Consider the following 13,751-nt stretch of genomic DNA (forward strand, 5'->3'; position numbering starts at 1 on the left):
AAGTGGGGGTTCCATGCTGGGCTGGCCAGTTCTGAGCTGGTTTTCCCATCCTCACATCCCTCCCCTCAGTGCCTGGAACACAGATTGAGTTTCACACCAGCAACTGGGCTAAGTAAGACTTTTTCCCATCAGAGAATACAAACTGCATCAAACAATTGATGGAATAATTAGGGTATTACCAAAGTGCTGTCAAGTATGAACTCACAGAACAACTCAAAAAACACACACAAAATTATTACTCCTAAATGAATCCAAATATTAAAAAATAATAATAATAATAATAATTAAAATAAAGATCCTATGACTCGACATGAGCAGCACAATTGGGGAAACACCCCCCCAGCAGGTGAGTCTTCCCCAGTCAGTGTCCAACCTGGAAAGGAAACACCTGGAAAGGAAACACCACAGGATCACAGCTCTCACACCCCTGGGGCTACAGAGGAGGGCCAGCTGCACTCAGTGTCCCCGCTCAGGTCACTCCTCTACCAGGCACGACGTTAATTACAAAAATAAAAATAACGACACAGCTTCAGGAGTTCATAGTGGTCATCTCAGCTCTCCTGGCGCTGCCCACACGGGCAGGGCAGCCAGGCTGGGGTCATACGGTCACCGAGGCCGCGGGGGAGCTGATGTTGATGACAGTCAGGTGCTGGTTGTGCTCAGAGGGACACTTGGGGAAGTCGTCGGCCTTGCAGAGGATCTTGGAGAGGATCTTGCGGAAGGTGCAGCGGAAGTCGCGGATCCTGTAGGCGTAGATGATGGGGTTGATGACGGAGTTGGCGTGGGACAGGATGATGGCCACGTACATCACCCACTCGGGCTTGGAGCGGGAGAAGTCCTCGTGGAAGTGCGTGATGCAGTTCAAGATGTGCAGGGGCAGCCAGCAGAAGGCAAAAAGCCCCACGATGATGGCCAGAGACTTGGCTGCGTGGACCTCCTTCTGCAGGGTGGTCCTGGAGTTGCCCATCAGCTCGATCTGGTGCAGCTGCTTGCAGGCCACCATGAATATCTTGATGTAGATCCCCAGCATGATGACGAGAGGGAGCAGCACGCAGCCAAAGAAGTTGAAGTAGACCATGTAGCTCATGGTCACCACGTTCTCAAAGAGGCACGAGATGAAGCAGCCCTGGGGCTCTGTCCCTGTCTCGTTGGTGGCGTTGGGACAGCCACTCATGGCTTTATTCCAGCCCATCAGCGGGGTCAGTCCAATCCCAAAGGACAGGAGCCACAGCACTGCGATGAGTCCCCTCGCCCTCTTGCCGGTCACCAGGCTGTTGTACCTGCGGCCCCCGGGACAAAACCACAGCAAATGTTATATAAAAGAGCACTGGTGACTTCCCTGCAGTTAAAACCATCAGTGTTTTGGTTAATGAGGCAAAAGCCACACCCACGAGGGGGCCTCACCTCTCTGATCGCCCGAGGGACAAAACCTCTCACCTGTGTCTCCACCCACACCCCGAGTTTGGGGAGGTGACTCATTTGCTATTCCTGAGAGGCGCCAGGCACTGCCCCAGCCCACAGACCCCCTGCAAGGGGAGGGAAGGGATTTAGAGGCTTAAAAAAAACCTTTAGCATTGCATGATCCTAAACCAGCAACTGCCAGCAGGGCACGGACAGGGGGGCTCCCTGCGGCTGGTGCTCTCCGGCTCTGAGCAGCCGCTGCTGGGCACGCTGGGGCAGCTGCTGGGCCAGTTCCTGGCTGACCCGTCCCGCTGGGGCAATGCTGGTGCCCAGCTCTCTTTCAATCCCACGTGCGTTCTGAGGAGCTCTGCTGTGGCCCAGGGACAGGTTGGTGCGGTGCTGAGCCTGGTGCTGCCCCACACCTTCCTCATGCCAGAGTCCCTTCATGGCCCCTCCAGCCCTCAGGTGCTCAGAGACACAAGCAGAGCTGGAACCTGAAGCAGCAAAAGTCAGAAGTCTGGTTTGGGAGCCACTGGAGCAGCTGCCAAAATCAAAGCATCAGTCAGATCCCTGTCTGGAGATAGGAGGAACCTGCGAGTGCCAGAAGACAACATGAGAAACCCATTCCTGTCCTCTCCACAGCCAGTCAGGGTCTGCTGGCTGCCACACGTCCCCTCCTTCCCACACCCTTCTCTCAGTGCGTGTTTACTCTGGCTTGGCTGCCCTGCTCCTCCTTTCCTAAGAACGTTTGTTCTGATTTTCTTCCGGCCGTGAGGCAGGGGAGGGTTTTATTCCCACAGAACTGCAGCTGTGCCTGTGAATCACTGCACTGCCTCGTGCGAGCTGAGCTCCTGCTCCTCCTGCAAGGATGGGGGAGACACTGGGGGTCTGCCAGCACCACCGGGGGGTCAAAGAGGGGCTGGGGGAGCCCTCAGCTCCTTCTTCAGGCATCAGCTGGGCTGGCTGGGAGGATGCAGGAGCAGCAGCCACATGTAGGTGCTGCTGAATTGTGGACACAGTCCCTGGTTGGTGTCTGAAGGGTAGATCCAGCCACTGAGGGGCTTCTCCTGCATTTTTCTCTCATTATGAATAAGTTTCAATACTTAGAAGATGAGAAGTTCTCAAATTGGGCATCAGTGAGGCCAAGCCTGTTGCTTTGAGACCCCACATTAAGTTTTCAGAAGCTGGAGCTGGTCTGGGCTTGTGGGACCTGAAATCATTGAGATTTGAGAAGCTGACAGAAATCCAATCTCTTGGCAAAGTCGGAGTCTCGAGCTACAGCCCTGGCCAAGCTCCGTCAGTGCTGCAGAGGCACCAGGAGCTGCTGCTGTCTCTCAGCTCTGCAGTGGAAAGGGAACGCTGCAGCTCTGGCTCGGGCTTGCCCTGCTTGGAGGATCTCTCCAGGTGCTCCATCCCAAAAACTACCATGGTGAGACTGGAAAATGCCAAGGGCCGTTGTTTAGAAGCAGAAACTGAAGGAATGGAGGGTTCTGTGTGCTCAGGAGCAGGAGGAGCCCCCGTGGCCATGCTGAGGTCCTAGGCTGGTGACATTTGGTGCTGCCTCTTGCTGGAAACACTTGGCCCCAAATAAAGCTTCTTCCATCTGCTCTTCTCCTGAACTCTTCTGCTAAGATAAGGCTTGGCTTGCAGGTTTACAAGACCAGTCAAGAAGCCACTTGATGTTCCAGTGGCTGCCCTGGTGGCCTGTTTATTTTAGAGCTGCTGGCTCCTCCCAGCAGAGCTGCAGAGGGAGCGTGGCACGTGCATTTTTATATCTCCTGAGAGAAGATGTGAAAACATCCTGGGCTCCCGGCCTGCAAGAGCCAGAGCTGAGCAGTGGGGAGGGCTGGAGGCCCAGGACAGAGGTGGAGGTGGTTTTTCACAGGGAACAAGTGCCCTGCTCAGATGAGCTCTTCATTTCCCCAGAATTTGCCTTGCAAAGCCCTCCCACCATGCCTCCATCCAGCTGATGGCAGCTGCTGCTGATGCTCACTGCTGTGGCCGGCCAGAAGAGCCCAAGAAACTGAGAATAGCCTGATGTCCTAGAACTGTTCATTAATTACCTTCATACACTTATTTGGTGGGACTCTGCCTGTATTGTCCTTAAGTCAACACAAGTTAAGCACATGCTTAAAAAATTAAATTAATGAATGTCACCAGATCCAGGTATGAGGAGTCTCACGAGCTCTTCCCTAAACTCTATAAAACAGAGTCAGACAGTGAGGAACCAACAGATTTTCACAGCTCAGAATTCTCCAGCAAACCCCTCCTTCATTCTCTTTTAGGCTTAATATTATTAGACAAAAAAAAACCTATTAAAGTAAATTTACTCACCTAGGTCTGCTCAACTAATGTATAACAAATATTGAATCACCTCTGCGCTTCCCCCCGGAGGCATCAAATGGTGCCTTAATGCAAATAACAGCTGAATATTTTAAAATGATTTATTGGGATTAAATAAGCTGGCAATATGTTAGCCCATCCTACACTGCCAAAGTCTCTTTACTGCTGCAATCAGCATGAAGCTTTAATTACCCCAGCTCCCACCCCGGGCCCTGGGAGCCCCGAGGCCATGGTGGGGTGAGTCAGGCTCCTGTCCTGATGGAAGGAGCTGAGCACTGGCCACCAGTGTCCCTGCCGGAGGACAAGGGACTGCTTGAGGGAGAGCTCAGCTTGGCAGTGTCCCCGTGGGCAGCTGGGGCTGTCCCTGCTGTGCCCTCACCCACAGGGGCCACAGAGGCTGCAGCCAGGGCTCCACGAGGTGTCCCCTGCTCCTGGTGGCCTTCCCACAGCAGCATCCCCTCCAAACCCCAGAGATTTCCTGGGGCAGCTCGCAGCAAACACCACAAGAGCAGTTCTGGTCGGAAGTCTCGCTCTGTGTGTTGGAGGATGGTTGGGGTTGGGATTTTTGCATTTCTGCTGCCATTTCCTGGGGCTGGGGAGCAGCCAAGGTGCCCAGGCTGGCGCTGAGCACAGCTGGCACAGGGCAGGACACGCTGCCAGCCCGGCCTGGCAGGAGTTGGGCTCCCAAAGGCAGGAACTGAGTCATGTCCTGCACGTCCCTGGCATCTGCCCACCATCCCTGCTGGACCCCGGGGAGCTCAGCCCAGCCCTGCTGCCCTGAGCTCTGTCCAACAAGGAAAGCAGAGCAGGAAAAATTCAGCCTTTGGGGTGAAGGGCTTGGGGCAGCTGGAGGAAACACTCTGGAAACGGGGTTACTGCCCCATGGCTTGTGTCAGAGAGCAGGAGCAGAACCCTGCCTGTCCCTGCCTGTCCCACATCACAGCCTGGTGGTGCCACACAGCCCGGGCCTGTCCCTCATGTCCCTGGGCCAGAGCAGAGGCTCCTCAAGGACTTTGGGTTCTCCCACTGCCTCCGGAGCAGGATCAGCCTCCGATGAACGATTCCAGAGCTTAAACTCCAAACCCCCACATGGCTTGTGCTCCCCAGCTCCCTGCCCCGTGCCCAGGCTGCTGCATGCAGGGGGAGGAGCAGGCGGAGGGTGCAGAGCTGGGAGCAGGCAGGTGCTCTGGCTCAAACAGCCAGCGACAATTCATGGATTTCTATTTTAAGTGTGAAGGGAAATGCACAGACACCTCCATTCACAAGGGGTGAGAGCAGCTCGGCTGCCAAGCATTGTGTCCTTGTCACCTCCTCACAGCTGTACTTTGCATCTTGCTCTTTTTTTATTATTTTTTATTTTTTTTTAGCTATAACAAAATAAGCACCGTTGCTGCCTCTGTCTCCATGCACAGCCACGGAATGGAGATCACTCAGCAGCTGAAACGTCCTGGCAGGACATTGTAAATGAATCATGAATTGCACCTTAGAGAGGAGGGGGAGAAGAAAAAGAAACAGAAAAAGAAAAAAAAAAAAGCAAAAGCAAAAGCTGTGCTGTTTAAGCAGGAAGGAGTTGGCGGCCAGAGCTGTGCTCAGGGGTGACGCTGTCAGCTGGGGAAGTGGGACATCTGCGAGTGTCCCTGGCCTCGGCAGACAAATCACTTCCTCCTGCATCTGTCCCCATTGTGCGGGGACAGCAGCAGCACTGCCGGCCTTCCGCTGGGCGGGACTGCCACAGTGTCACAGTGTCACCCTGCCACAGTGTCAACCTGTCACCCTGCCACACTGTCACACTGCCACAGTGTCACACACACTGCCACAGTGTCACACTGCCACAGTGTCAACCTGTCACCCTGCCACACTGTCACACTGCCACAGTGTCACACTGCCACACTGTCAACCTGTCACACTGCCACAGTGTCACACCGTCACATTGCCACACAGTCACACTGCCACACTGTCACATTGCCACACTGTCACACTGTCTGTCACCTGCCAGCCCAGTGAGCTCACGGGTCAGGAGCAGAACAAGCAGAGGAACGGGCACGCCCAGACCTCTCCGGTGGGAGGGAGTGTCCCCACCCTGGTGCCCGTGTCCCCAGCCACGAGGCGGGGCTGTCACCCCCGCAGGTTTAAATCGTGCCCGGGATGTTCTCATCCCTGCCCTTACCCCTCCCGTGAGCCCTCGCCGGCTCCTGCTGTCCCCGCAGCGCCTGGGGACAGGGGACAGCCACGGGGCATTGGCTGTGCAGCCCTGAGGGAAGGAGGAACACGGGAGAGGGACAAAACCTGCGAAAGGCACACGGCCGGGTAATCGGGGGCTCACACGGGAGCCGGGGGCTCGCAGCCCTGCAGCTGTGGGGCACTGCCAGGGCTGGGCAGGTGCGAGCAGAGGCCTCTCGCCTCCGGAGCGGCCCCGCGGGGGTTGCAGGTGAGATCGGTGTTCGCTGCTCGGCAGGGTGAGAAAAAGCGGCTGAAAGCCGAGCTCAGACACCGGGGGTGTCAGCGGGCTGGGCCGAGCCAGGCTGGGGCAAACGGAGGCCAAGAGAGCCCCGGAGCACAGGAAGGAAGTGAGCTCAGCCCCCTCGCCCTGCGCGCTGCTCCCACGCTCCAGCAGCCCCGGCATCCAAAGAGCAGCAGCGGCCCCAGAACGGCCCCGGGCCTGCAGGAGAGTGTGACACTGGTGTGACACTGGTGTGATCCTGCTGTGATACTGGTGTGACACTGGTGTGACGCTGGCATGGAACCAGTGTGATCCTGGTGTGATCCTGGTGTGACACTGGTGTGACACTGGTGAGGAATCAGCGTGATCCTGGTGTGACACTGGCGTGGAACCAGTGTGATCCTGGTGTGACACTGGTGTAGAAGCAGTGTGACACTGGTGTGACACCGGTGTGGAAGCAGCGTGATCCCGGTGCTTTGTGTTCCTGAGTCAGCCCTAGAACACAGCCCCACAGTTCTCCCCTGTTTAAGGCCTGAGCTCTTCCTCACCCCGCAGGGCTCTGCAGCCCAGCCTTATCAGCCTTATCAGCTTGCTGGGGCCTGGGGCCGGGGGTTTTTGTCCTCCCGAAGCTCCCCGAGGGTCAGGCCTGGCTGTGCAGCACCAGGGGCTGAGGTGAAGGTGCCTGGCAGAGGGGAGATAGGGGCTGGGGTCAGGGGCAGCTGCTTGGAGCGATCCCGTGTCCCACACAGCGCTGCCCCCTGCCCCTCCCAGCACCGGCTCAGGCGATAGCAGATAGGGGGGCGATGGCAGATCTCTGCTGGGTCCCTCCTGCTGCACTGAAAGGGGTGCAACCCCCTTCCCAAAGTTCCCAAAGCGCTGCCTTTCCACCAAGCTGCCGCTCAGCTGCCCTGACTGCAGAGCCCAGGGGCTGGGGGATGGGGCAGGGGCAGCCCCGAGCCCACCCCTGCTCATCCCAGCCCATTCCAGCAGCTCCACGAGCCCAGCCCTCCTCTCCTCCCTGCCTGGGCACTTCCAGGCTGGACACAGCACCCAGCCTGTGCCAGCACAAGGGGCACATCCCATGGAAGGTTTGAGCACTGGGAAATGGGGACACGGCCAAGAGCTGCTCCTGCAGGGACTGTGCTCTGTCCCTTGTCCCCAGTGGGTCCAGCAGCTCTGGTCCCAGTGACACCAGTGCCCGCAGGGCACTGCAGGGTGGAAGAGTGGGGACACACACAGGGACACCCCCCACTGATGCACTCCCAGGTTTTTTGTGGCTCCTGCCCAGGCCTGATGTCATCCATTGGATTAGGAGTTAATCCTCTCTTTGGATTGCACAAATTCCCTAAACTCAGTCCCTTCTGCAAGCCTGAGAGCCTGAGGACTGACACATCTGTAGGCACAGCTGGAGTCATGAATTCCTGGCATCTTGTGGATCAAATACAGTAAGAGGAGTCCCCAAACCCCACGCGGTCACTGCCTGGGGCAGCCCAGGGCTGGGGCAGAGCCCTCCTCAAAGACTCAGTTTTGTGGTCTGTGCTCATTGCTCTGGCAAACAGCAAATTTCATAAAAATCCCAAGCAGCAGCTCGATAATTAACACAGCAAAAAACTTGCCACTTCAAGATAAAACAGTTTCTGCAAAAACATTTCGGTTTCGTGTATTTTCTGCAGGGAGAGGTCAAAAGATCTTCTGGAGCAAAATTCTGCTGGATTTCAAATGTTCATTTAAAAAAAAATCTTAAAATGAACCTGTATTTTTTTACAGATTGAGCTGGCCAAAACAGAATAAAAACCTTCTAAATCCAAAGATCTGGGTTCTGACTCAGCCTGGAGATCAGTGCCCTCAGCCTGGAGCCAGCCCTGACATTCCTGATGCTCCCCGGCATCCCTGCTGTCCCTCAGCTTCTGCAGAGGGGGCAGAGGTCCCAAAGAGGTCTCAATTCCTTTTCCTGTCAGGACTTTTGTTTTTTTGGGAGGGAAGTGGCCTCGGAGGTGCGGAAAAGATATAAAAATCTGGGGCATGCATTTTAAGGAAACCAGGCTGCTCACAGCTAAAAATAGTTGTGATTTCCCCTCTCTACTTTATTGCCACAGGGCACATCTGGTTATTCCTGATTTTGCTGCTGTGTTTTGGCTGCACCCAAAGGCTGGAGCGAGTGGCAGCCCTGGGAGAGCCTCCCACGTCCCCTGGGCCCAGCTCGGCTGCCACAAACTTCCCTCAAGATGTGGCAGCTCCATTGCTCAAGTGAACAGCCCAGCCCTCCTGCCCTTGGTGGCTTTGTGGCACTTCAGTTTGTAACTCAGTGATGGCCAAGGCCAGGCACGGCATCCCGGGCATGGGGAGGCTCTGGAAGCAGGAATTGGGATGCTCAGGAGAGGGCACAGCATGGGAGCAGCAGAACTCGCCAGGGGTTCAGATGAAGGGCAGTGCAAGGACAGAAGGAAATGAGGCAAGGGCACAGGGCACAGGGAGGAAGAGCAGCTGCAGCTCTGTGCTGATGGCACTCTCAGAGTGGCAGGAGAACACCAAGAGGGTTTTCTCTGCTCCCCAGTGGCTGCAGCCCTCCCACTTGACATCAAACCCCACCAGTTTGCTTTGCTGAGCAGCAAGCTGGGATCTGACAGGGATCTGGGAGCAGATCCCTGCAGGGGAACACCTCAGAGGGAGCCCCTCCTCCGCAGCACAGAGCCTCAGCACCAGCCAGGCCACCTCTGGAAAGGATGAGGAAAACAAAGCAATAATCCAAATTTAATCTGTCCACGAGGACAGCAGGAAGGAGCTGCACTCCTGCCTTCCTCACGTCAAAGCCAAGGGGGACAGCAGCTCCTGTGGGACACTGGCAGGAGCAGAGGCAGGTCAGGACAGCACCGTTAACAGATCCTGATCCCATTAACTGGTTGGGAATCCACAGGAGGATCCTCTGGCTGCTGGAGGGGCAGCGAGGGCTCAGAGATGTGCAGAAAGGGAGAGGATGTGGCTGGGATTCCAGTCCATAGCAAAGCTTCCCTGGAGCATCAGTCCTGCACATCTGCAAGGGGGAAATCTGAAGATGGGAGAGAACTAAACCCAGGAGAAGCAGCAGATCAGCTCAGATCCCAGGGAACTGGGGACCATTTTCCCATGGCAGGTCCCAGCTGGGCTGTTTGCCAGGCAGCAGCAGCACATTCACTGTCCTGCAGGAGGTACCAGTGCACAGGGGCTCGCACAGTGTGCTCTTACTCAGTGTTTCACTCTCCTTTTGCTCTCTAAATACAGATTCTCTTCTCCCTCCCTAATTCCTGACACATTTGTTCCAGGCATCCATCCCTACCTACAATTCTTCGCCATGCCAAAGGATTTGGGTTAATGCAAATAAAAGGAAACTGTTTTATTCCACCTACAAATCTTCTTTGGCTCCCAGCTACGGGACTGTGGGGTGAAATCCAGCCCTGGAGGAAGCCAGAGAGCAAAAGCCTCTGTGCCAAGTGCTCTCTGCAGGATGGATTTGCTGCTGCTGAGAGATGCTCGATTCCCTGGCTTGGATATCCTGCTTGGAGGAAGGGCTGGGGGGTGAGGCTGGCAGAGCAGAGCTGGGATGGAGCTGTGTCCCTGGGCACAGGGACGGGCACTCAGGGGTGGCAGCGGCCAGGAGGGTGCAGGAAGAGGGGACAAGGACAAGGAGCTGCATCCTGGTGATGGCCAAGGGAGAAGGGAGACGGGAAAGGGCTCGGAGCTGCAGCTGCACAGAATGGGCAGCGTGGGTGGGGGCTTCTCCACAAACAGAAAATTCATCAAAAGCAAACAAGCGAAATATGAGTTTCGAGGGACAGAAAGAATTCATGGCTTCGGGTCAAATTCAGCAAATATTTTTAGCCAGAAGAGGGAGGGCTCAAAAGCACCATTTTTAAAATAAGATTTTTGTTCTGCAGTTCTCCAGATGAGAAGTTGTCAGTTCCTTCCCCAGTGAGGAGGTTTTGACCTCAAGGAGCAGCACAGCCACATCGGAAGGGTTGGGCAACTCAACCCAAAATCTGCCAGGTTGGTCAGGATCACTTTGCTTCACCGAAACCTCCCAACATCGCTGTTCCAGTTTCACTGAAACAATTTTCCTCTTCCCCATGGGATTTCTTGGTTCAGCCACAGAGCTGAAAAATCCATTATTAGCCTGGCTGTAATGCAAAGTTCTGCTGTGCACCCCAGCCCACAGGCCTGCCCAGCCTCTCAAACAGCCCTGAAAGGGTATTAAATAATGTGGCACAGCCAGTCCTTAATGTCCCTGCTGAGCTTTCCACAGGGAGCTGATGGAACACTGGATGTGACAAGGACACTCATCTGCTCTGCAACAACCACATTATTTATGGTAATTGCTGGACAGGGCTGGGCACAAATCATTTTCTTAAACGTTTAATACTTCATGGCCTGGTATCAGCCTCTGCACTGGCCTCCAGAACTGGTGTTTAAATGAGAAAAGCTTTTCCTACAGTCTCCATTCCTAGAAATTGATGATCTGCTTCCCGTTCCCACAGCACAACCCTGCTTCCAGAAATGGCACGTGGTCCTGCCCAGAGAGGGTGGTGGGAGAAGTTCCTTCCTCCTCCCTGCCAGCAGCACTGTGGAATAATGGTGCTGAAGAGAAAACTGTGGAATAATGGTGCTGGGAAAACGCTGGTGCAGTCCAGAAGGGCTTTGCCTGGTAAATTGATAACCTCCTCTATCCCCTTTTGATCTTGGCTGTACAACTAAAAATAGCCTTTCAGTATCAGCCCCTAAATCTCCTGTCACCAAGGCAGGGGCCTGTCCATTGTCCTGCTCCTCACAGGGAGAACCCCCCTCCTTTGGAAGGAGTTTTTTTACTTGCTACTCCCTTCTGAGAGCACTGAAATAGGCCTCAATGCCAAGATGGAGTTTAACCCAAATTTCACACTTCAGCCAGCCTAGGATGGGACTCCTTGGTCTCCATTTGTGTCCAGCATGAAAGGACTCATAAGAATAAAGATGTTTGTGCAAATGGAATAAAAGATTTGGCCTGAGATGGGGTGAGGAAAGCGAAGCTGGGAAAGAATCCCGAAGCAAGGCAAAACTGCCCTGGGATGAACTGCCCTGGTGGAGAGTCGAGCAAACCTGCTCGAGACCAGGATTGGGGGAAAAGGAGTGGAGGAAATATTGGCAGTTTTGTCAGCTGGCAAAGCCATTTCCCTCTGCGAGCACAGGAACAATCCCTCAGAGCATTTCTGATCCTCCGCTTCCCCCCGGCTCCCAGCAGAGCACAAACCCCTCACCACGGTTTCCTCAGCTGCAGAAAGTGCTTGTGGAACAAAAATAGAGTTATTGCCTGACAGCTTGTGGCCAGGGGTGTAATTAAACTGAAACTCAAAAATCTGACCTGCTTCTGTAGCTGCTGCTGTGCCGCTGCCCCAGCATCCCGGGAAAGCCCCGAGCGAACGGATGGAAAAGACACGACAGCATTTTCCGGAGCCGGGGTGGCTCTGTGAGCCCGGGAGGGTCAGAAACAGGGTCAGGGATGCTGGAAACAACCTGTCCCTGTCCCTGTCCCCGTCCCTGCTGTGCTGCGGGTCCGCTCCCGCTTGCGCGACATCCCCCGGAATTTCCACGCCGCGCTCGCATGACACAGAGCCACGCTTCTCCTCCTCTGCCCCGTGACTAATTAACATTTACTCAACCTCTGCGAGGTCTCAGGTGCAAGGTTCCAGAACAGGGTGAAAGGGTTGTCTCCTTTTTGAAGTCGTTTCAGGGTGGTTTCATTGCTCGTGCACGGGAGATGCCGGGGACGAGCAGGATCCGGGAAAGCTGCGGCTTTCAGCGCGGGGTTCAGCCGAGGTCCCCGCGCCGCAGCCGCCCTGCTTCCCCACAGCCTCTGCCCCCTCCAGTCCCTGGAGCTGTCCTGGGCTCCCGGGGGGCTCCAGCAATGTCATTTTCCCAGGGAAGGACATCTGGGACACGGAGCAGACTGAGATGAACAAACTCAGGTGGTTCCCGATGCAAAGCCCGGGGTTTGGTGCACTTCAGCTTAAGGGAGCTGCTGCACCAGCCCACTGGAGAGTGCCTGTAACTTCTATTCCATACAGTTTTCCCCATTTTAATTCATTTCCCATTAATTAGACGGAAAACAATTCATGTCTTGGATGCTGCGCTTGGATGAGACTGAACTGTAAAACTCTAAAATCTGCCGTGTGAACCTTTCTGCTCCTCTTCTCTCCTTTCACAGCAGCGAACAGGAGAAAGAGCGGCTGCTCCTCTATTTAACCACCTGGGAGACGCCTGGACACCGCGATAAAGGGGCTGTATAAATACCTGCACAGATGAGCCCCAACCATCCCAAACACAGCCTTACACCACTGCGGGCCCGCCCGAGAAACCTCTGACCCTCCCAAGGCAAACATCCTCGAGAAACTGAACTTCCAGGTGTGTTCCGAAGCAAAAGTAGGACACCGATCCCAGTCCTGCAGCGAGCGAGTGACAAACCTCTGGTATTTCCATCGCCAGTGAGCAGCAAAACTTTTGGGGCAGCCCTAGAGATTGGAAGTTCCCGCACGCCAAGAGCAGGAAGATCAGACCCGGGCTGTCAGGGAATGTGGCTGCCCGCTCCCGCTCCAACTCTTACCTCAGTGGGATCTTAATAGCCAGGTATCTGTCGATGGCCACCGCCAGCAGGCTGAAAATGGAGCTTTGGGTCAGCACCAGCACGAAGCAGGCGAAGAAGAGGCAGCTGTGAAAATCCACCTGGAAGCCGATGCTGATGGTGATGGCGAAAGGGATGGCCAACAGCCCCACGGCGATATCGGCCACGGCCAGCGACACCAGGAAATAGTTGGTGGCGTTCTTCAAGGTGCTGTTGATGGCCACGGCCCAGCAGACCAGCACGTTGCCAGCGATGGAGAGCACGGCGATGATGAGCTCCAGCACGATGTAGGTGGTTTTCACAGTGTCCATGGCGAGCGCCCAGCGCCGGGAGCAGGCGCTGCTCATGGGAAGAAGGGACTTTCCGCCGGGCGCCCTCCCGCAGGTACCAGCACGCCCCGGGGCAGCCGAACGCCCATGTCCGGGCTCCCCGCGGCCCTGGGGGGCCGGAGGGGCGCGGCGAGCCCCGGGTCGCGGCCCCCCGCTGCCCGCAGCGCCCGGCCCGGCATCCGCAGCTCCCGCTCAGCGCCCGCCCGCCGCCACCGCCACCCGCGGGGCCATCGGGGCCGGCCCGACCGGGGCTGCTCCGCCCGGGATGCTCCGCCCGGGGATGCTCCGCCGCTGCCGCCCGCTCCCCGCGGAAAAGCCGCTGCCGGCGGCGGCGGGGCTATTTCTGCTCACGGGGCGAGCGGGGCGGGGAGTGCGCGGCGCGGAGCCATTGGCCGGGACCCGGCGGCACCGGCACCGCGCCCCCGCAGCTCCCGGCCCCGGCCCCGCGCCCCCGGCCCCGGCACGGCTCCCCCGAGCCGCCGTGGGCGGCACCCCCCGAAGTTTTGGGCACCGCTCTGCACAATCCGGAATAAAAAGTTGCCCTCGATGTCCCCAAACTCGAGGAGCTGCTGCTGCTGCTGCTGCTCCGGGACACCGAAAATAAAATTCGCCACCA

At 56.3% G+C, this 13,751-nt stretch overlaps 1 protein-coding gene across 1 annotated transcript; it reads right to left on the reverse strand.

Moving 5' to 3' along the window:
• Window positions 1-155: 155 nt before the first annotated feature.
• Window positions 156-13,430, reverse strand: ADORA2B (adenosine A2b receptor). Its single transcript, XM_038158425.1, has 2 exons — window positions 12,789-13,430; window positions 156-1,280 (listed from the first exon to the last, which is right to left on the reverse strand). The coding sequence occupies exons 1-2, from the start codon at window positions 13,151-13,153 to the stop codon at window positions 599-601; spliced, it is 1,047 nt and encodes a 348-aa protein (XP_038014353.1). The 5' UTR covers window positions 13,154-13,430; the 3' UTR covers window positions 156-598.
• Window positions 13,431-13,751: the final 321 nt, after the last annotated feature.

Source organism: Motacilla alba, chromosome 19 (genome assembly GCF_015832195.1).
Source record: "Motacilla alba alba isolate MOTALB_02 chromosome 19, Motacilla_alba_V1.0_pri, whole genome shotgun sequence".
NCBI classification, from domain to species: domain Eukaryota; kingdom Metazoa; phylum Chordata; class Aves; order Passeriformes; family Motacillidae; genus Motacilla; species Motacilla alba.

Coding starts and splice junctions, on each gene's coding strand:
- ADORA2B (XM_038158425.1), bottom strand. CDS start 13,153: ATGAGCAGCGCCTGCTCCCGGCGCTGGGCGCTCGCCATGGACACTGTG. Junction 1,281..12,788: donor GCTATTAAGATCCCACTGAG/GTAAGAGTTGGA, acceptor CGGGGGCCGCAG/GTACAACAGCCTGGTGACCG.